The following is a 23848-nucleotide window of genomic DNA, read 5'->3' as shown; positions in this document are numbered from 1 at the left end:
CACAAATTTAGAAAAGACACAAACATTACATTTGTTATAATATATCTTTATGGATTGAATTTTCATTACTGTTATTCAGGATATCTTATTGTATCTTACATAAAGTGTGAATTTCTAAATTTTAATAGATTGATTGAAAGAAAGAAGAAAGAAATTATTTTAACGTCCACGAGGCTAAAGATAGCCTATGGGATAGATTTCTTCTTCATCTGCTTGATGTATTCAACCCTTTTCTATGAAGCTTCACAATAAATGCTCCCAGCTTCTTGACAAACCCCTCGCTAAATAGATTATCCCAAGAGCTCGCTGCCAGCATATCTGCATAACTTTCCCTGTTGTCTTTGAAGGCCTCACATTCTAAAATGAAATGTTTTTCTGTTTCCACTTTTCCGGAAGAACAAAAAATGCATACCCTTTCCTTCCACACTTCCTTTGGCCTTTTCCAACGCCCTGTTTCAAAATGGAGTTGATGAGAATCAGTCCTTAACTGAGCAATAAGAATTTTGGCTCTCCAAGAGATATTGGCCTCTATGTATGCTTTTGGTTGATGATTATGAGTGGGATTAAACACTTCAATATAGTAATTTTTCTTTCTTCCTAGCTCCTTATCCCAAGTACGTTTGTGGAACTTTTCCATAACAAAAGCTTTTATCTCTTTACTGTTTATGGGACACGCGTTCAAGCAAATACCCCATTTACTAAACCATTTGTTATTTTGCTGCATCCAAGTTTTTTTGCTCTTGCACAATCTATCATTAAAGACAATCTTAGGCCGTCTACCATCTTCCATTTGCTCAATTTCTTTTAAATACCTTATGACTCGCACCATAGCAATTGCTTCAATAGGAGCAGTCCCTGTTTCACTTAACAAGATATCATAAGGAATTGCACTTTTCATCTTAAATTTGTTTGTAATCAAGCGCTTCTGAATTTTCTCAATTTGTCTCCACTACATGTCGGAGGTACTGCTAGCCCACAGTTCACAACCATAGAGAATCACCGGAATCACTAGAAGCCCAAAAAGAGTTTGAGTGGTCTTCCAGTCCCATAACTCTGCCTCTCTACACCTATTTTGAAAAGCATAAAATGCTTTCCAACCCCCAAAATTTCTTTTCTTTCTACAACCATTCCAGCTTAGATTTTTGTTGAAGTCAATCCCGAGGTATTTGTAATCCGCAACTTCTTCTAGAATGTTGCCTTCAAAGTAGAACTGATGTTGGTTATGTTTTCTTTTCTTAGAGAAGACCACTACTTTCGTTTTGCTGATATTGACTTGCATCCCCACACTTCTACAAAAATGCTCAAGGGATAGTAAGTGCTCTTGCAAACCAAGAGCTGATTTAGCAATCAGAATAAGGTCATCTGCATACAAAAGAAGCCTTATAACAAACTTGCACAAATAGATACCATCACCCCTTGCAAATTTAACCACTCCTCAAGCTTGTCGATATATAAACCAAAAAGGGTAGGAGACAGTGGACAACCTTGCTTGACCCCGATATCACTTCTAAAACTTTCAGAAATGCCTGCTGAAGTTCTAATTTTGACTTTCACATCTTCATACAACCTATGCACAACTGCTCTCAAATGTTTAGGAACCCCAAGTTCCTCCATTCTCTGCCAAAGTTTATCCCTAAGAACCGAGTCAAACGCTTTTCTGAAATCAACAAAGCAACAAAAGGCTTCTTCCTTTTTCTCCCAAACTTTTTCAATGATGTGCCTTAAAGTTATGCAATGATCAACTATGGAATGTTTAGGTCTAAAACCTGCTTGCCCTTTAGCATGCTTATCTCTTTCTTCTGCCCACTTAATAATTTCGTTTTCTAGCATGCTTCCAAATAGCTTCTCAAACAAAGGGTTTATCATGACGGTCCTATAATTGGAGGTATTATTGACGTCACCGCTCTTGAAAAGAGGTATTGCCAGACTAGTTGACCAATCTATGGGGAGCCCTTGTTGTATGATGTTGTTGAAGATTTTTGTAATGTGAGGTGCAAGAATCTTTGAGCCCCACTTTAGATATTCTGCTTGGAGTTCAGCTAAGTCTTTTGCTTTTCCAATGCCCAACTTCTTGATACCCATCTCTACCTCTTGTACTGTGAAGAGTTCAGTATCAGTGTTGACCAAGGGGGGAGGGTCAACCTTGGGAACCTGCTCATAGAGTTGTCTTGCATAATCAAACCATTTAGAAGCTGTAATATTATTTCCAATTTGTATCTTTTTCGGTTGGAGCTCCTTCCAAAATAATTTGGGATTATTTTTCCCAAGGAAGATTAGTTCTTCCCTCCTTGAAACCATGAAATCGGCCTTTTTCTTGCTTAATAACTACTTGTACGATTTGAGCTTTATGTTATCCTTGTTTGACTCTTTCCACATTCTCCTTGCCTTTTTGCATTCCTTGTCAAACCAAGCATTAACCGGAAAGCAATTTGTTTCAGACTTCTTAATTTTTGTTCTTTTGCACTTTGCAAGTGCACATTGAATTAAATGTGTTAATTCATGACTATGAAGGCTGTGAATTGTAATTTTCTCATTCTCAAAGAGCCTCTCTAGCGTCATTTTGAAGGTATTACAATTTTCTGGCGTCAAAAGAATTCTGCCCTGTGGGAGATTTTGTTGGACATGCTGAATTTTTGACTCTAATTGTTTTTTTCCAATCCAAGAGAAACATAAATAAATTGGCTTGTGATTTGATTTCAAATCCCACAGCTGATCTCCAACCAAAACTTCTTCCATTTTCTCACACAAACCATGCGAGCAAATTACATAATCTACCACACTTGCTCCATTGTAAGTATTGCAAGTGAAATTACTGGACTTTGCCCATCTAGTCAAGCCATTACAAATGACTAAATCAAAGGCCCCACATAGAGTAAGCAATTCTTCACCAAAGATATTGCAGCCCTTCTCCTCTGAAATTCTTTCCCACTGATGATTACTTTCTTATGTAAGCGAAATAGGGTCACACTCATCTTTACAACAAAGAATGCTAGCTTTCTCACTTGCAGTCCTAGCATTGAAATCACCCACTATAAGGACTTCACCTAGCTGTGAATATGTTGCAATATCTGCTTTTAAAGCTGCAAATGGATCTTTGTGGTCAAACCCTCTACCTTTGTAGATTTTTGAAACCTGTGGCACAAAATAGCATGCTGCAATTCTGATGTGGTTTCCATTTTCTGATATTTTAAACCAAATGAATTTCTTATTTGAGTCTTCTTTTTCTAACTGAATAAGACGACCTTCTTTCTCCCTTACTAAAACCATGATACCCCCATGCCCTTTGCCATTCCCTGCTGCCTTGTTCTACACTGTCATCTTCTAGTATCCTTCAAACAAAGGTGTCTTGCTCCCTTCATGCTCATGTGTTTCTATGAGGCAAATTATGTCTCTATTTTCTGCAATAGGCCCTAACCCAGGTCCTCGTCTCCATGGGTAACCTCTGCAGTTCCAACAAACTAATCTTAAGGAAACCTGGGTATGACTTGATTGCTATTTATTTTGACATGCAAGACTCACATTTGAGTCTTTGTCCCTATTTTCCCATACCGACCTTGCTTTCTGATTTCCTGTTGAAGAGTTTGTTGCCTCTTCTTTATTACCATCTTGCTGCTCTGTTCTGGAAGGAGGTCCAATTTGCGCTATCACAACTTTGCCTTTATAAATCCATGCTCTCTTTCCTTCATCTCTTGCTGCCCTAACCTTTAAAATTTCCTCCCTTCTTTCCTCCTGTTGCTTTACAGCTAAATCTTCTTCTAAGAAAAAACGAGAACCCCTCAAGAGATGTTTCTTGCTTAGAATAATATATTTATCACGCAAGCTAGGCATAATGATTTTTATGGGCCTGGCTCTCTCTCCGTTAAACTTACCCACCCTCCATGCTTGACATATTTGTCCTTGCCATAGCAACTTGTCTTTCAAGAAGTCTCTTGCAAGGTTAAGAGTACATTCATTTTTCCCATAGTCTTTCACCCCTTTAATAATTATGTTTGCTGCCCTATTTTGTCTTTCCTTGCCTTCACTATCTTGCATGTTGTCAACTTGAATATTTGTTTCTCCTTCCTTATTAGCAGAATTGCTAATAACTTGAGCCCAAGTTTTGGAAACTTTGGTGGAATCTCCTTTCGTTTCTTCTCTTGCATTCTATTCATGGTTGTTTATTTGGGCAATCATTTTCCCTTTATCCTGGGATGATTTCACATTCACCACCTTTGTACTTTCCACTACAAATTTCTTTATGTTTTGCACATCCACCTTCATGCGTTACCATTCTGTCTTCCCTATCAAGAGAGCTTCTTGTAGCAATGCCACTTGTTCTTTTAAAATTTTATTGCTTTTTGCTAACGTATTGTTCTCAGCCATTATTATATGAATTTTATGATCTCTTTCCTGCCCTTTAGCTTCTAAAACCTCCAACCTTTGTTTTGCATTTAACAATTCTTTCACATAAAGATTAGATGACCAAGTGAGAGGTGTGGATGTGGGACTATATAAGACAAAATCATCAATGACTTTTCCTTTGGACTTCTTGTTGCCACGTGCTTGTGGAGGAGACTTCTTTGAGTGCTTTTTGCGAAGGACTCAATTACTTTTCTTTTGAGACTGTTTCTCCCTTGCTTACTCCCATTTTAGACGAGCTATTCTTCATTTTAAAATGTCCTGATATTGTTTTGCATTGACCCAAACCCACTTCCCAGCGTTGGCGGATGAGGCAATTTTCACTTGTCCTAAATCATTTGTCTCCACATGTTCTGAAATTTCTGGTTCCTTTGTCATGTTTGAATGCATTTGCTACTGCTTGCTTGCTGCTCGATACTTCTGCTGCATAAAAACTCCCTGCTCTCACACTACTCACTGCTCACTGCTCACTGTTCACTGCTCGCTGCTCGTTGCTTTCACTGCTGCCCACACTTCCCACACTGCTCTGCTCTGCTCATACTGCTGACCACACTGCTCACACTGCTCACCACGCTGCTCAATGGTTGGACAAAAACCTCCAGCCAATTCAAACCCAGCTGCTCAATAATTCTTCCATTATTATGCCAGGCGATATTTCTGTAGACCCGCAGGTGGATTAAGCCTAAAGACGGCTCGAGAAATATGAGCAGTGGTGTTCTATCACTCTAGGGTTTAACATAAAGCTAGGGAACCACTGCCCTGGTGAAAAATCAGCAGTTATCCCTGGTTTTAGCGCCGAAGTGGTCGATAATAGGGTTTCAGCTGCTACTTCGCCTCAAAGGAAGTCTTCAAAAAGACAGACGAGACAATATTTGTGGCTGATAAGAAAAAGAATGAAGCACCCTACACTTCCTCGGCGACAATATGGCAGGATCCTTACCACAAACACAAGAAATCCTTTGTGGCCTTTTCTTGTGAAGTGTTACATATCAGATTGCCCTCAGAAAGCAGCTAGAAATCTCGAATCACGGAAGAACGCAAGAGGATGGACGGCAAATTCAGAGGCTCGCACAATGGAATGAGATAACAATGGAATCTTCTTTCATCTACAATTGGCATTCCCTGTCAACATTGATAGGGTCACTGTTTATATAATCTACATTTAATTCCAATTCATTTCAACCTGCCCAAAAACAGAAAACAACAGCAAAGCCTATGGCGATATAGGAGATCATAACAGCGTCTGCGACAAAATACTCATTGATTTCTCTACTATTTTCTATGTCAACATAAGTAAAGACTTAACTTAACTAACATATAATTGTTTTTCTTATTTTAATTTTTAATTTTTTTATTATATTTTTTTTAAAGTATACTTTTTTTTAACATAAAATTATAACATTTAAAAATTCATAATCCAATTTTACTAATTTATTATTATTTTTTAAAATACTTTGATATCTAGCTTATTTTAAAAATAGTTATTAATACAATTATATTTATATTGATTTTTTATAATTTCTATCCTTTTCAAAATAATTAGTTATAACTACTAATAAAATATAAAATAAAAATACATTTTAATGATTATATATATTTTAATAAATAAAAATAAAATATAAAAAATATTAAATAAAAAATTAATAATTAAATTTATTTTTAATTCCTCATATACCAAAATAATTAAAATCTATAATTAACTTTAAATAAATTATTTACCTACCAACGAAATATAATTGACTTAATAATTGAATACTATAAATATATAATTGACTTAATCATTGAATATCATAAATAAGATATATTCGATGATTCTAAAATGTTTTATAATAAATGTTCATCACAATGCCACAAATGAATTACAATCAATTTCATTAATGATACAAACAAGATACATTCCCATATGGACATAACAACTGAAACTTTGTTGGAAAACTTAAATTATTTTAAATATAACAAATAATATATTGACTTATTTTATTTTATTTTATAATGATTACACAAATATAGCTGAACATCTCAAGCACTTTACATATTTCCATGCAAGACAAGGATTTTATTATTTTGATGGCGCTTTTCACAGGTACAGTGTCAGCAATTTGTTGATCTCTGTATGCGAAGCCTTCCCCGTCACGTGGACAAGAAGTCCCTTGCAACTCAATGTAGAGCGGTGACAAAGTCTTTGACCTTCCAAGCAAATTTAGCAAAGTTTTGTGACCCTGAAATTCGTAAACTAAATTTGACAATGCGGAGAAACATACGATTCACCCCGTAATCATCGGGATCCAACAAATAGTAATATAAAAGAAATGCTGGTGGGACGGGGGAGTTGGTTTCTTTTGACTGAATAGCCCGTAAAAGCTTGGGTCATGGGTCATAACACCGCAACGAGCGCAGCTGACTGCAGATCAAGGACTGTGATAAAATGGTGTGTTGGTTGGATTTTACTTTACAGTAGAAAGATCAATATCTGCCTGTAATGTCATGCTTCGCGTGTTCGCAACTCTGGACGTTTAAAATTCCGGAGATCGTGTAACTTGAAGCCAAGGTCCGGCGTTCGAAACCCTTGGAAATGTACAATGACTTTTCGCCCGTCGGCTCCTGCGATGAAATCGAAAGATTAAGTTAAAGGATGAAATTTCTGAGTTGAATGTGGAGAATGTCAGTCTGGACTCAGCTTGACAGGGAAATTTAGGCAGATTATAGCTTGGCAGACCCATGGCTCTACTCACCTGGCTCTGCTTGGCTGGTCTTTACGCTGCGGTCCACGGCCAGTACTTATATGGTAGAGATTTGCAGACATTTATGTTTTGTTAATGATTTTATAGATTCTTTAATGTTCAATTTCAAGATATATGAGTGGAATTTGAACAAAAGATGAAAAATTGGAACTATGAAAATGCACATTCGCTGCTTCTGAACAGTGATGTATGTTTTTCTCTGCATCTTTGTTTAAAAATATTTTTTTTTTCTTTTTTGCCTCACAGGAAATGCTTAATTGGTATAGTTTTACCAATAAATGGTGGAAAATCCCTGAGCTGTTTCCTGGATTGAAGGAAACACAGCTATAATTCGTAGAATTTGAGATAAAATACTAGAATAGCTGATCCAAAAAAGAGAAAAGGAAGAGAAACAGATCTTTGATCCAAATAGTACTTGGAAAATATTAATGATCAGATCTAAACTCCGATAATGGTAATATAGCCATATTTCCAGTCGCATTGCCTTTCAGCGAGGTTACTATTCCTCATTGGCTTACATATTTCTTAGGCATTTCCTTTCATAGTCTTCCCATGTCACTGGATTCACGTGTATGAGCACAACCGTGAGCCACCGGCAACCCGCAAAGATAAAAAAAACACCAGCAACCGGTGTAGACCTCCCAAGCCGCTTTCAGAGCCTGGGTGCCTTATAAGCACGGATTTATATTTGAGCCTTAACCTTCACCAGTTCAAAATCGAAATCTTGGTAGCGCTGTAAACATGTATCTCTTGGTGTCTTCAGCATGTCACGGTCAGTTACTCCCAGAACTACATGTCGTAACTGAAGCTCTAGTGACAATACCGGAATAACATGTCTTAGTTATTTGGCATATTGTTCTTTGGATAATACTTCACTGTATGAGTCATTTAGCTTTACGTTACTAAGATACTAGTCCATGAAATGAAGTGGTTTGGAGTTTATTACCAGGGTTTATTTAGCTTCATCAACTTTGGTAGTACACCTCTGTTTACCAAAATTCTCGAAATAAAACTAGTTGTTGTGGCTTCTGGGTGCAAATCTTAAAGCAAGGTCCTTATTACAGAAATTGGATTGCTGATGCTGGTTATTTAGAATCAAATTTCAATTTTTTTTTAAAATTTTTCACATAACTAAATAATACATTGTCATTGAGGTTCACTCTCACTCAATGAAAGCTACCTTGTGTTTTAACTTTTTATTAATGACTGTATCTGTAACAACCTTTTTTCTTTATGTAAAGGGACTATATTTTCACCATCTAGAGTATAAACTATATACGTAGCACATTCTCATCAGGAAGAGCTGATATCGATGTGAGTTAGCTTGATTTTTTAATAATTTGACCTTTGCATGTGAATCAGATAACATTTGTACTACATCAATAAACTTTCTATGGCATATGTAATGTCAAAAGATCGATAATGCCAAAACTGATTTGCTAATGTTCTCTGGTAACTGCATTCCAGTATCGACCATTACATAATTTTGCTATAAAAAATTACCATGACAAGCAATTATTCAAAAAAATTATGGATGGAACAAACACAAAGTTGTTGGGCCTTTAGTTCTTCATTTGATCTTCTTGTGGTGTCCTTCCAGCTTAGTTGTTGACTGCACTGTGTTTTGCTGACGACTCGTTATAATTATTCTAGTAGGTCTACTTTGATATCTTGAAGTACATGTTGTGGCCACATACGGTTCACAACTTGAACTCAAATACAAGCATTAATGCCCACATCTGGAGCATTGTAATTGAATACAGACAACATAAAATATGTGGAAAAATTTGCCTTATTCTGCTGCCTACAGTATTAGTATGTAAACTTGCTTGAACATTACTGCCAATAAAGATTCATATCTATTGAGCGCAAATAAATATAGGTACCCTGTCACACTAAAATATTTTTTTCTGGCTTAAAATTCTTCCGATGGTTAAGTTACCATATACTTCCAGGGTGTATTCTTATTGTTGAAGGGAATTAACAATCTTGCAGAACTTAAATTGCTTCAAGTGGAGGTAGAAAATACAAGAAATATTTTGTATTAAATGTTACTTGACATTCTTATAGAACTATTAAATTGAACTTCTATCTGGAATTCTTGCAGATACTGTGTTTAACATTGATTGTGGCGGATATAAGAATTTCACAAATCAGTTCAATCAGTCATGGATATCAGATAGATTCTATACTGGAGGCGCACCGGGACTTGTTTCAGAACCTCACATTTTTGAACAGGAACAAGAGAAAACGTTGCGGTTCTTCCCTATTGCAATGGGGAAAAAGAATTGCTATACAGTCAATGTGCCTGAAGGCCGATATTACATAAGGACATTTTTTGTGTATGACAATTATGATAGTAGGAGACACACACCAAGCTTTGATGTTTCAGTTGAGGGGACACTTGTCTTCAGCTGGAGATCACCTTGGTTAGAGACAAATGCCAGGAAAGGGGCCTACTCAGATCTATTTGTTTTTGTAAGAGATGGTGAAGCTACAGTGTGCCTTTATAGCATTGCCACAGATGCACCTGTTATTGGTTCCTTGGAAATTATTCAGGTTGATCCACTGTCCTATGATTCATCCTCAAACCACCAGAATGTCATCATGGTGAATTACGGCCGGCTGACTTGCGGCTCTGACTCATTTGGTCCAGGCTTTAGCAATGATACAGACCGCTTTGGACGTGCCTGGCAGTCTGACTATACTTTCAGCCAAAGCAGTGCAATGAAACGACCTCTGTCGACCCGTAATCCCATAAAAAGCACTGATCAAGCTCATGACTATTTTCCACTTCATCTTTATCAAAATGCACTTACATTGGTCTCTATTGCACCGCTAGAGTATACGTTACCTGTGGATACTAGGTTGGATTATATGCTTTGGTTTCACTTCGCTGAGATTGATCCAACCATTAATGCTCCTGGGCAGCGAGTATTTGACATCATAATAAATGGCGAAAATATACATCGAATAGATATCTTTAAGGAAGTAGGGAGCTTCACTGCACTTCGGTGGCAGTATACTGTAAGCAATTTGAGTAAATCAACAATTAGCATACAGCTGAATCCAGTTTCTGGAATTCCTTTAATCAGCGGCCTTGAGAACTATGCCTTGGTACCAATGGATCTTGCTACTGATCATACAGAAGGTAAGTTGGGTTTACAGCTTTTTGCATAGATGGCTAGAAACATAAAAGGAATCAGAGAGTAATCGATATATGTTTGATTACAGGCCCAATATTAATTTGATAAATAGTCTTTTGAAAAGATAAGAGATTTGTCTCATTTTTTCCTTATTATTGCAGGCCAGCACATGTAACAAGTGTTGGAAAACACATTATGGCAGCATATTTAATTTAATGTTTTCCTTTCTTGACATTTACTTGTGATATTAGAATCTTTTTGTTTATTTATTTATTTATGGTTATGTTTTCATCATCAAATAAATACCAAAACAGTAAAGATCACATGAACACAAGATATAAGATCCAAGCCAGGGCAAAACCCCTCCAAGGGGTAAAGCCACAAGAACTTCTCTTCTTATAGAATCAGTTTCAAAAGAGACTTCCAAGACCAAGACAAGACCACTGCTTCCACCAATGACCAAGTCAACAATGTCTCCAAGGATAGCGAGATAGGTTTTCTTCAAATGAAGGCTTTTCTAGCCTCAAGAGTCAAGACTCTTCCAGAACGAACTGTGATACTTCCTGTATCTTCGGACCTGAGGTAACCATAGGTACCTCACATAAAAGAGTTATTTCAGGCTGGTAAGAGATCTTCGAATTCTTCAAGAATAGATTACTTCCTTCACAAGGCTCTTCTTGCCATCTAAGCCCTTCGCATGACCTTAACCAACTGCAGACCAGTATACCAAGATGTCTGAGCTTCTTGTGTTCAAGTGGAGGTCGAAGTCCTTTATTTATATTCTCATGGCTCTTTAACCCTTCATTAGGCCAACTTGTGGAAGGCTGGCCTACTTGGTCTTGGGAGCAAATAGAGATTTCTAGAATACATAATAATAATTTTTCTTGTTCATACAAATGCCCGAAAGAGTCTTTTACATAATGACATGGACCATGACTCATGACAAAAAACCTAGAAGCACTCAATGGGTGCTTTGACCTACAAATCAATAACTTGAGCATGAAACCCATGCTATAAAATAATTTTTCTTTTGATCTTTACAATATTTCTTTTCTTCTTTTGACAAGTACATAAGAATTACATAATGTCATGAGCCAAACAATAAATATGAAGACCGATACTAGCTACATTTTCAACAACAAGATCAAGAAAGCATCGTGCATGGCACTTCTTCTATGGCATAACTAGGAAAAGCATACTAAAATTTATGCTTGTGTTTTGTTTTGTATACTTTGCTAATAGAATTTGTGCTGTTAAAATTCCCATGTGCAGTTGTAGCTATGAGAGCTTTGAAGCAGTCCCTTCGTATTCCAGATAGAATGGGATGGAACGGAGATCCATGTGCTCCTTCTACATGGGATGCGTGGGAAGGAGTGACGTGCTATTATAACAAAGATCGTACGGCTCTTGTTATAACTCAGCTGTAAGTTTGTGTTAAACTTTTTCTCTCTTTGGTTCTTGTAAACCGCTTTGAGAAATATCCCTTTTTAAAACATGCCATTTAGTTGGGCCATACCACAGAAGATTGGAACCCTGGTGGATGGCTTAGTACTCTGTTGACCTCAGTCCTCACCAATGAACTGAGGTTTAGTGGGCATTAGTTCATCTTTTAAATTAGATTCTAGAATAAATTTCTGTTTTCCCCCAATTGATTTAACCTGGGATATAGCATATATGCTTTTGATGAAAGTTGTTTGCTATTAATGTTGACATTGTTTTCAGTTTTCGTTTTGCTCATTTGGAAAGAAAGATAATTAGTGAATAATATCATGATTACAAGAGAAGAGAAAAGCATTAGCTCTATAACTTCATCTAAAGACAATCCTGAAAATATATGTGGTATCATAAGGAATGAATTCAGACAACAAAACTCTTTTTTTGAAACTGCTTTTGCCTTTGTTGAAGGTGGCCATAATGAGCATCATGCATATTAGCACAATGCTTCTTAACCAGAGATGATATTCAAATCACTCATAAAAAAATTGGACCTTTTGACACTTGTTCTGTTGAGTAGACTAGACACATGTACGCAGGTCAAAAATTTCCTAATAGGAGTTAGTTTCCCTTCTCCAAGAAGTCTGCTGCTATACTTCAATTAGGTAGTTTCAAGTATGCAAAGTCAGGTACTCTCTTGGACAATACTCCAAGAAGGCATAGACTTTTAAAAGCATTGCATAAACTCCTAAACTCACATGTTCTTTCAACAAGTTCTTATTTGTATTCGGTTCTATTTGTAGCAGTCTTCTGCTGTCATATATATTCCAGCTGAATAATAGTTTGTAGGTGTACTTAGCTCTCTTTAGCTGCTATCTTAGTGGTGCTTTTCCAACAGCTAGTCTTCGGCTGTTTTGGCTCAACCAATCAATCTGGGATTTTGTTTTTCAAAAAATATGCAGCTGTATTATCAAGTAGATAATTACAAAGCTGAAAATATAAGTAGACATACAATGTAGTCATATATCCTCTTCCTCAGTGCTACTAAAGCAGAATCAAAGTAAGAATAAGCTAGGGCATTGAATATTTGGTATCCTTAATCAAAAGGTAACCTTTGGTGGACAATTTCATACAAACCTCTTTCTGCAAAGAGTGACAAAAAGATTGAACTGAACTGACCTCAAACATACTTCCTCTGTAGCTTCCAAATAGTTAAAAATGCAGGTATTCTTAAGCAAATCCCAAATGCCTGTGAATGGATAAATTCTATGGATAGGGAGTTGCCAAACATCACTGCTTTCCAATAATGCTATCCTTGAAACAAAACAGAGTGCCAATTCTGAATATATTTCCAGCGACTTCAAGCAAATTTGCAGTTCCATATGATGTGCATCACTGTCTCTGTTTGGATACAAACTAGACAAGGACCATTTGTCAGCCTGATTTAGATAGGTGAAGTTTAGATGGCATACCTTGGTAGATAACAAGCCAAACAAAAACCCAAAGTGATCAAGCACGGTGCACCCACTGGTCCTCCGAATCAGAAGAGATCCATTTGGCATTTGATACAAGAGACAAAGGGTGCTTCCAATTATCCGCCATTTTGTATGAGGATTGCACATGTGATTTTCATCATGACTTAGAGGTTTGCATGGTGGCATGGTGATCCTAGTATTCCAATTGTTGGAAATTTGGCAGAAGCTGCTTCTCTTGGTTGTTGACTTAGTAGAGGAGATTCATTTTCTCCTTTGTTGATGGTCATGGCATGGTTCTCTCTTCATGGTTGTCCATGTTTTGGTTGATGATTATATGATAGTTTTTGATGCAATTATTTTGCTACATGATGATCACCCTAGATGTGCTTCAGTATTATTATATCAGTGTTTATTTTGCACACGGCTTAGGTTATTTGGACACATGGATGATGGATGATGGTGAGAGTGCTCTAATGCTAGACATGTCTATGATATGATCCTATTATGATACTAGACACACTAGACATGAATTGTCATAGAGTGCTTTATGACGATATGGACTATCACTCCTAGTGGAGTGCTCTTCTTGTACTCATGTTTTTATGTAAGCCTAGCCCTCATTTGCTAGTTGACTCATTTTGACCTATTTGAGCTTGTGATGGAGCATCCTAGTGTCTTGAGCATGACTTGGCATGATTCATCTTGATAGAGGTCTTCTGCTTGGGTGCCCTTGCTTTTTTGGTGATTTTTGACGCTTGGATAGAGTTGAGATGGTGTTTACTCTCCCGTTGTTGATTTTGTTACCCCCTAACTTCTAGGGTAACTAGACGAGATTTGTTTTTGACCATCCATGTTACAAATAGTTGTCCTGTTGATTAATTTCAACAATCTCTATAGACAGCAGCCCACTGATGCCTCATATATCATGCATAGCTCACTCATTTGATGATGGCGACCCAACACACATGAGGTACATTAGCTGTTGCATAAGAAGTGTTTACGTTTAATGTATTTGGCATGTAAGTAGGGATCACAGGTTGAATTAGATAATGAATTATGATGCTTGGAAGTTATGCTTTTTGCCTTGTTTCGTCTTGGTGATCATCATATGTATTCTAGTCAAGTGTTGCCACTCTTGCAGAGAGTGGTACTATTGGGGGGCCTTGATAAGGGTAATGTGCCCCAAAAAGGTTTGTACTTCATATTCCTACGAGAAGAAGGGACTTGGATGCCTAAGGTTGATGCAATTGTATAAAAAAAGGAAAATTTCAAAATGTAAAAGAAAAATGAAAGGGATATTAATGAAGTTAAAAGTTAAAGAAGCTTGAGCTCAACCCCCCTTGCTATGAGGCCATTGCCCCAACTCCTAATTCAATGAGATGTGTAAATAAAAAAGGATTTAATTGAATTATACCGACCTCTATGTCTCAACGTCAGCCTGGCTGACCTCTGCGTAGCTCCCAGACCCTCTGTGTCAGCCCCTGCCTCTCTGCGTCAGCACTGGGCCTCTCTGCGTCACCCACGCAGACCCTCCAGTGACTGCGTAGTCTTGTAGCTTCTCTGCCTGAGAGGCTCTGCATTTGCCTCTCCAACCTCTGCGTTGTTCCCCTGGTGCTGTTCCCAACTCTCTGTTCCATACTTGTTGCTTCCTGCTGCTCTCCAGACCACTAGTTCGAATTTCTCAGCTAACCCCGCTCTAGAAATCGAACTGCCTCGTCTCCCTCAGTGTGTTTTCCAACTGACCCTCTAGTCTCTTCTTATACTTTTCTAGTTGGTCCTTCAACGACTGAGATTAAATTTCTAATCAATGACTAAGATTAGATTTGGCTTGATCCATGACTTTTGGAACCTTCTAACCTAGTTTTATATTAATACCCATTAATATTTTATTTTTCCTAAGTTTAGACTTAGGAACTCCATTAAAAATTTAATTATTTTAATATCTTCCAAATCGGTTAGAATCTGCCCAAACCATTTTTGGGTCTTGGAGACCTCATGTGCTTTAGCCTCTCCACCATTTTCATGGCTAGAGCACATCCGATGCTACCTGAAATCAACACTCCTTTTTAGCGAGGACTGTCCTCTAGTAATACTCCACACTGAGCATTACTTTGATCATACGGTGTCGGTACCTGTGCTGATGTTAAGCTTCCCTGCCCAACATCCTTTGCATTGTTGCATCTTGTACTGCCGCCCATGGCTCTATCACTGCCACTGCTACATTGGTACTACAACGCCCTCTACATCCGTGTTGCTACTGGTCCATCTTCCCAACACTGCATCTGCACTGCAAACTCCTTCTCATCATGTTGCATTGTGCTACTGCTACTGCATTGCAACATCATACCCATTTCTGCTACTGAAATGGATTCTTTATCATCCCCATCTTCTCCCTGAAATAATCAAACTTGGTTCTTCAAGGGCCTTGGTAAGGATGTTTGCCACCTATTCTCCTGTAGGAGATTAGCTCAACTGTACAACTCCTCGTTGGACACAGTGTCTGACAAAGTGACACCGGATATCAATATGCTTTGACTGATCGTGAAACACTGGATTCTCATAGAGCTTGATGCAACTCTAATTATCACACATGATCCTGGTTGCCTCCATCTTTCTTCTGAATAGGTTCACAAGTAGTTTCTTAAGCCATATGGCCTTGCACGAAGCTGTGCTTGCAGCCATATATTTTGCCTCAGTTGAGCTCAGAGCCACGGATTTCTGTTTCCTACCGCACCAGGAGGTCATTCCTGATCCAATGTTGAAATAGTACCCAAAGGTGCTTTTCCAATCCACTGAACTTCCTGCCCAATCTGCATCAGTAAACCCACTCAATCTGATATCCTTACCCTTGGTGTACAAGAGTCCATAATCGAATCTTCCCTGTAAATACTTGAGAACATGTTTGGATGCTGCCCAATGCGCCCTCTTCGGCTCCATCATGAACTGACTGAGGGTGTTGACAACGTAGCAGATGTCTGGCCTGGCATTGACTAGATACATTAGGGACCCTATGAGCTGCCTGTATAAGGTGGGATCACCATCTTTGTCTTTTGATGCATCAAATCCTTCATGTCAAACTCCGTGGCTAGATTCTTCTTGCAGTCCCCTATGAGCCTGGATGATCCTGTCAGGAAGAAATCATCCACATATAATACTAAGATTAGAGGCTCATTCTCTACAACCAGATAATAGAGATTTGGATCTGCGTCACTCTTGACAAATCCCATTTTCTGCAAGTAGCCATCAGTTCGCCCATACCACGCTCTAGGTGTCTGTTTCAGCCCATACAAGGCTTTCTTCAATCTGCATACATGAGACGTCTTCTCATGTGTCTCAAAGCCCTTTAGTTGTTCAATTTATACCTCTTCTTCTATCACACCGTTTAGAAAAGCCTTTTTGACATCCATCTGATGAATCTCCCACCCCATCTGTGCTGCAAGAGATATCACAATTCTAATAGATGTATACCTGGCTACCGGGGCAAAGGTCTCTTCGTAGTCAATTCCCTCCTTCTGAGCATACCCCTTAGCCACAAACTTGGCTTTGTATTTCTCAACACTGCTATGTGCAGTGTATTTAATCTTGTAGATCCATCTCGAACCTACCACTAATTTGCCTTGAGGCCTTGGCACTACCTCCTAGACATCGTTCACCATTATGGAGTTGTACTCCTCTACCATCGCATCCAGCCAAACCTTATGTTGAGCCGCCTCTTGAAAATTGGCAGGCTCCCCATCCTGAGCTATTAATGCCTGATATCTATCTGGCTGTTTTCGCTCCCTCTTATTGTTTCTTGGCGCACCTATGAAGTCCTCTGCATCTCGCAGAATTTGACAAAGTTCCCTGCTCGTTCTTCTTCTGTCAACAAGTGCTTCTGTTAGCTCCTCCTCATCCTGTGATTCTTCCTGACCCGAGGAAGAATTCTTTTTTTTCGTTGGTTGAAGAGGTTTAACCAACGGTTCCTTTTTTGACTGCTCATCGGAAGGCATTTCTCGAGATTTTCTGAAAGCCCTGTCTTCTATGAACTTCACATCTTGTCGAACTACTACCTTCCTGCTCCCCGGAAGATAGATTCTGTGTGCCTTAGTGTTCTCGCTATATCCCACTAGATATCCTTTCCCTGCAGTTTGATCTAGTTTCTTCCTCTTTTCCTTGGGTATGCGGCAATATGCTAAGCTCCCAAATATCCTGAAACGACTGACTTCAGGCGTCTTCCTTGTGAAGACTTTCTCTGGAGTAATCTTGCCCAATGCCCGATGAGGAGTTCTATACTGAACATAGATAGCTGTGTTGCATGTTTCTGCCCATAAGAATTTTGGCATATCTTGATCATGCATCATGGCCCTAGTTGCTTCTACAATAGTCTTGTTCTTTCTTTCTGCTACTCCATTCTGCTCAGGATTGTACGGAGCTGTCCACTCTCTTCTGATGCCCTCTTTACCGCAAAAATCAATGAAGTCCTTATCAACATACTCTCCACCATTATGTGAGTGCAAAACTTTTATTTTCTTCCTAGTCAAATTCTCCACTAGAGCTTTGAACTCTTTGAATCGACAGAAAACCTTGTCCTTGGTTTTCAGAAAATAAATCCAAGTTTTTCTTGAGTAGTCATCAATGAAGGTAAGGAAGTACTCGGCACCACTAAGAGCTTTAGTGGACATGGGTCCGCAGATATCTGAGTGTATCAATCTTAGTACACTCTTGGCCCTGTTTTTACTTCTAGGAAATGCTGCCTTAGCATACTTTCCTAGAGCACATCCTCTGCACACATCATCTCGTTCCGTACTAAGATCCAGAACTCTTGTTACAGTGCTCCTAAGAATTCTCAGAGCCCCATGGTGCAAATGTCCCATTCTTCTGTGCCATAGTTCGTTCAAATCCTTGTCTCCATGACTGCCTATTAGTGCCATTGGTGATTCTAGTTGTAGTCTGTACAACCTGTTACTTTTGATCCTGATTTGCACTTTCTTTTTCTAGCTCGGGTGTTTGACGTATACTTTCTCCTTGATGAAGAAAACGTCATAGCCTTTGCCTTGAAGTTGCGACATGGAAAGTAAGTTCATCCCCAATCCTGGTACATGCAGCACATTGGTAGCACGGAACCGCTCTCCTGTTTCTGTTTGAAAAACTATGGTACCCCTCCCTACTGGAGTACATTTTGCCTTGTTCCCCATGGTGATCTGAAAGTTCATCTTCTCCTCCCGATAATCTGAGAAACATTCCCAGATTCCCGTCATATGCCAAGAGGTCCCACTGTCTATATACCATACCTCTGATGATGCAGAGCTAGTCACACAACCACTTCTTCTTCCAACCTGGAAGCCAACTTAGAGAAATGGAAATCACTTTCTCTTGTGCAATTTTCTGAAAATCTGTGCGAGTCTCCTGATGTAGATGCCTCTGCATCATGGTCTCGACCCATAATTGATTTTTCCTTCCTGTCTCTAATTACTTGTTCTGATACCATGCGAAAATTCTATCACTGCAACAATTGATTTATTTTACCCACTTATTTCCTGATAAGTTATCTATGAATATCCTTCAGTAAACATTAAAATAAATTCTGCTGCAGATATCACATCATAATACAGAAACAAACACATGCACAAGAATTAACACATTGACACAAATATTTTGGACAATCAGTCCCTAGAAAAACCCAATGTGGGAAAACCAATGTAGCAAGGGAGAATTTTATTATTCAGTAATTTTTCAATACAACTGGGTGCCAAACTGGCTTACCCAACAGAGAGAAAATTCTTCAGCACTTACCCTAGTCTCAGCGTCAGCCTGGCTAACCTCTGCTAACTCCCAGACCCTTTGCGTCAACCCCTGCCTCTCTGTGTCAGCACTGGGTCACTCTGCGTCACCCACGCAGACCCTCCAATGACTGCGCAGTCTTGCAGCCTTTGCGTCTGCCTGAGAGGCTCTGCGTCTGCCTCTCCAACCTCTGCGTTGTTCCCCTGGTGCTGTTCCCGACTCTCTGTTCCGTACTTGCTGCCTCTTGCTGCTCTCCAGACCACTAGTTTGAATTTCTCAGCTAACCCCACTCTAGAAATCGAACTGACTGGTCTCCCTCAGTTTGTTTTGCAACTGACCCTCAAGCCTCTTCTTATACTTTTCCTATTGGTCCTTCAATAGTCGAGATTAAATCTCTAATCAATGGCTAAGATTAGATTTGGCTTGATCCATGACTTTTGGAACCTTTTAACCCAGTTTTATATTAATACTCATTAATATTTTATTTTTCCTATGTTTAGACTCAGGAACTCCATTAAATAATTAATTATTTTAATATCTCCTAAACCGTTTAGAATCTGTCCAAACTGTTTCTGGGTCTTGGAGATCTCATGTGCTTTAGCCTCTCCACCAATTTTCATGGCTAGAGCACATACGATGCTACCCCAAATCAACACACTTTTAAGTACCTTTTCCACCCATGACATTAATATAACTCATAAATGTCACCAAGACAAAAGTAATTAATGTGTTCACTAGGCTAAAAGGGATAAATGCCTAGTAACACCTCTCCTTGGTACTATTTCCAACACTCCCTCTTATCGAGGAAGGTGTTGCTCACCACTCCCATCTTGTCTTTGAAGAAAACATGCTTTCCTCTTGGCAAAGACTTGGTGAGAATGTCTGCTACTTGCTCATCAGTGGATATATACTCAAGCTTCATTGCCCCTCGCTGAACCCAGTCTCTGATGAAGTGGTATCTGATCTCTATATGCTTTGACTAATTGTGAAATACTGGATTCTCAGAGAGTTTAATACAACTCTGATTATCACAATAAATCGTAGTTGGTCTCAACATCTGACCAAATAATCCATGAAGCATCTTGCGAAGCCATAGTGCCTCGCACCTTGCCTAACTAGCTGCTATATACTCTGCCTCTGCACTGCTCAATGTCACTGACTTCTGTTTCCTGCTGAACCATGACACGACTACCGAGCCTAATGAGAAACAACATCTGGAAGTACTCTTCTCGTCACTGACACTGCCAGCCCAATCTGACTCTGTGCAACCAATCGATCTGACTCCATCGCATCTGACATAGTCCCAACCATGATCCACTGTGCCTTGTAAGTACCTCAACACATGTTTTGCAGCCACCCAGTGTACTTTGCAGCCACCCAGTGTACTCTCATGGGCTCCATAAACTGATTCAAAGTGTTGACTACAAAACAAATATCTGGTCTAGTGTTGACTAGATACATCAATGAACCGATCAACTGACTATACAAGGTGGGATGGACCAACTCAGAATCAACATCATGCAACTTCTTCCAGTTGGTGATCATAGGAGTAGCTATACGCCTACAACCATCCATACAAAATCTCCTCAAGATATATCTTGCATACTTTCCCTGGCCCACAAAGATGTGCCCATCCTCCTGCCAAACCTCCAACCCCAGAAAGTAATGCATCGACCCCATATCAGTCATATCAAACTTCGAAGCAAGATCTCTCTTGCAGTGCTGAATGAGACTGTCCTCCCCTGTAATAAACAAGTCATCCACATATAGTACCAGAATGAGTGGATCGTCACCTACCAGGATAAAGTATAGGTTTGGATCTGCATTGCTCTTTTGGAAATCGTCTGCTGCAGCCTGCAAGTAGGCATCTATCCTCTCGTACCATGCCCTGGGTGCCTACTTCAGTCCATACAAGGCTTTCTTCAGCCTACAAACATGAGACTCCCTCCCATGCAACTTAAAGCCCTCATGCTGCTCACTGTACACCTCCTCATGTATAACACCATTGAGAAAGGTGGTCTTCCCATCCATCTGGTGAATCCTGTATCCCATCTCAGTTGCTATAGATATCACTGCTTGAATGGAAGCATAATAATCAACTGGTGCAAAGGTCTCCTCATAGTCAACTCCCTCTACCTGTGAGAACCCTCGCGCCACAAACCGAGTTTTGAACTTCTCCATGTTGCCATCCATAGCATGTTTGATCTTGTAGAGCCACCTGAAATTTACAATTGACTTCCAATTAGGACATGGCACTACCTCCCAAGCATCATTCTTCATGATAGAGGCATACTCCTCTACCATGGCATTACTCCAGATCTGCTGTCTAGCAGCCTCCTTAAAACTAGCTGGCTCTGTCTCTACAATATCTGCCACAAAGCCACCCAACCTCTCTAGTGGTCTGCCCTTCCTCACTGACCACTTGGGTCTCCCCACTGTCTCCTGAGCCTCCTTTAGGGTCTCCTGAAGCCATGTTGGCTTCCTCTTCCCTATAGTAGTCTCTTGTGGTGGTATGGGAAAATCCTCAACTAGTGTCTCTCCGCTTGGTGAGGAAGGCTATGAAATAACCAAGGGAGATCCTGAACTCTGAGATACTATGTTTGATGAACCTGCACCAAGTGATCAGGTACAAGGGAAAATTGTGCCCTGTGAACCTGTCACCCCGGAAGAAGGTGAACCTCCTGATCCTGATGTACCACCTGATGCCCCTGAAACTTGTGGTGTGGCCCCTTGTTGCTCTACCTGATCAACCTCCCGAGACCTCCTCAAAGCCCTCTTCTCCTCAAATGTCACATCCCTCGTCAGGACTATCTTCCTTTGTGCAGGAAGATATATACGATAGGAAGATATATACAAGAGTTCTCCATAACCTAGAAATCTTTTTTGGAAATTCCACCTAGAAGTGTCTCAATTAGATTATTAGCCTATTTTTTAATATTTTCTAAGTCTAAACTTAGGACAAGGGGTTAATTAATCAATATTAATTGAGTTAAGGTGAGAATCATCTAGAAACTCTCATGCATCAACCCAGATATGATTTTGGTCCTTGATTAAGTTTTAATCTTGGTTGTTGGAGTCCCAATAGAAGATTATAAGAAGAAGTCAATGGGTAGATGGAAAACACACACACTTGAGGTCAATTTCCTTGCAGAGTTCTATTTTCCATTGAGCAACAGCAGTTGCCGGAAGAGTTCGAGCTTCAAAAGGGAAGCAAAGATAGAGAGGGGGCAGAGACAATGAAGTTGGAGGAAGATGTTTCTAGATCCGGGAGTACATTTTAGAGAGGTCGAAATTTCTCCAGGAGGCTGCATAGAGGCAACGCAAAAGCTTCAAAGGGGTAGTTCAATTTCGCTGGGGTGAAGATGGTTATTAGTTTTCCGGAGGCCGGAAGACATTTTCAAAGTGTTTGAGAAAAAAAAGTAATCTCTCTCGATAAAGTCGGTTGTATAAGTCGACCCAAGTTGCATCTTCATCTCCAGGGGCTCGGAAAGGCACTTTTGGAACACCAACGGGCATTTGTTTTAATGGAAAGAAGTGAAGCACTATACTCTAATATGGGAACGTAAAGTATATGAAGTTGTGTAACATATGAACTCCCATCTGGTGGGGAACATGTAATGGGTGGAGAGTTAGGGTAATAGTTGCTACCACCTAATGCTGGGCACATCACCAGCCATCGAATCAGAGCTGCCTAACAACCCACCTGCTTTCTGCTCCTAACCTTCCCTTCGGGTCAACATGAATTCGATTTATAATATGATGCACTTATCATATGACAATTTCCCAGTCAGTAGTAGGTAGGATGACTTGATTTGCAGAAGTTTCGAGTTGAAGCGTTTGAGGGACTGCGCAGAGGTGACGCAGGGCTTGCGTAGAGCTGGGTGGACGACTTACTTTTCAGAGGCAGTCAAGTGCCGAGATTGCTCGAAGTGAGGGTAATTTACCTTAGATAATTTTTGCCAGCATTTTCTCTACAGGATTGCCAATTTTCGGCTACTAGATTGTATCAAATTATTTCATTGCTGCTTAATAATAAAAATACTTAGCTGCTTCACTGGTTTTCTCAAGTTGGGTTTTTCCGGGGACATTTGTCCAAAAGTAATTGTGTCATTTTTTTTTTTGTGCGCTAGAATATTTTTTAGTTTCCAATGCTGTTATTTTCCGCAACTTTATTTGTTAAGGTTGCAGTGTGGTTTATTTGATATTTGTTGTAGCAAATGAATTGTTAATTAATTAACAATCAGAAGAATTAATCCCAGTTGCTGCAATAAGATTTCAGTGGTGGAATTTTTCCAATTATTTGGGGTTAAAAGAAGAGGGCTAAGAGAAAAGTTCTTGGGTACCCACTTTTTGGTGTGTTACACAACTTATATCCGAAACTTGTGCTTCGAGCTGTGAAAATGTCTCGTTTGTTGTATTAGGATGGTTATTCACTAATTTGTTGGCCATGTCTAGCTTTTTGACTTTTGACTTACCCAATCTAGATCCCTTGCAGATATCAACAATGCACCAAAGAAACTTGCTTCGATACAATATGATTGGAAAATGCCATGGATATGGTGACTGGATAGTTGTCACAAACATCTGATAGAACTATATTTAAAAAATCTCGAAATCTACACTATTAGGGTTTATTTCTATTTAGATTTATGGATTTGTAGATTATGTTAATTGCTTATAATGCGAATTAAAATTTATGCAGAGGAAAAATAGAGAAAAAATAAAAGGTTAGGTTGGTTTTCTCTCTTTCTCTAAATAGAAAATGTCTGTGAACACAAAGAGTATAACTTGTGGCTCGTGGGTACTACATTGAACAACTCGTCTTTGTGTGCTATCTCCCTATCCCTCTTGGCTATTTTGCTATCTATGGAACAAATGCACTTGAAAAGAATGG

General features: G+C 39.2%; 1 protein-coding gene across 1 annotated transcript in view; it reads left to right on the top strand.

Annotated features, from left to right (window-relative positions):
• The first annotated feature begins 6467 nt into the window (after nucleotides 1–6467).
• LOC149172988 (Di-glucose binding protein with Leucine-rich repeat domain-containing protein) overlaps nucleotides 6468–23848 on the top strand; it is a 167897-nt gene continuing 150516 nt past the window's right edge. Inside the window, exons 1-3 of the mRNA XM_089424477.1 lie at nucleotides 6468–7183; nucleotides 9247–10290; nucleotides 11558–11708. Of these exons, the coding sequence (XP_089280603.1) occupies nucleotides 7117–7183; nucleotides 9247–10290; nucleotides 11558–11708 (1262 nt within the window). The 5' untranslated portion in view covers nucleotides 6468–7116. The remainder of the gene's footprint in view (nucleotides 7184–9246; nucleotides 10291–11557; nucleotides 11709–23848) is intronic.

The sequence above is a fragment of the Pinus tabuliformis genome, chromosome 4_2, assembly GCF_031772625.1.
Source record: "Pinus tabuliformis cultivar Carrire ecotype Pingquan chromosome 4_2, CPIR1, whole genome shotgun sequence".
In the NCBI taxonomy this organism is placed as follows: domain Eukaryota; kingdom Viridiplantae; phylum Streptophyta; class Pinopsida; order Pinales; family Pinaceae; genus Pinus; species Pinus tabuliformis.
This window is presented reverse-complemented; position numbering and strand designations above follow the sequence as displayed.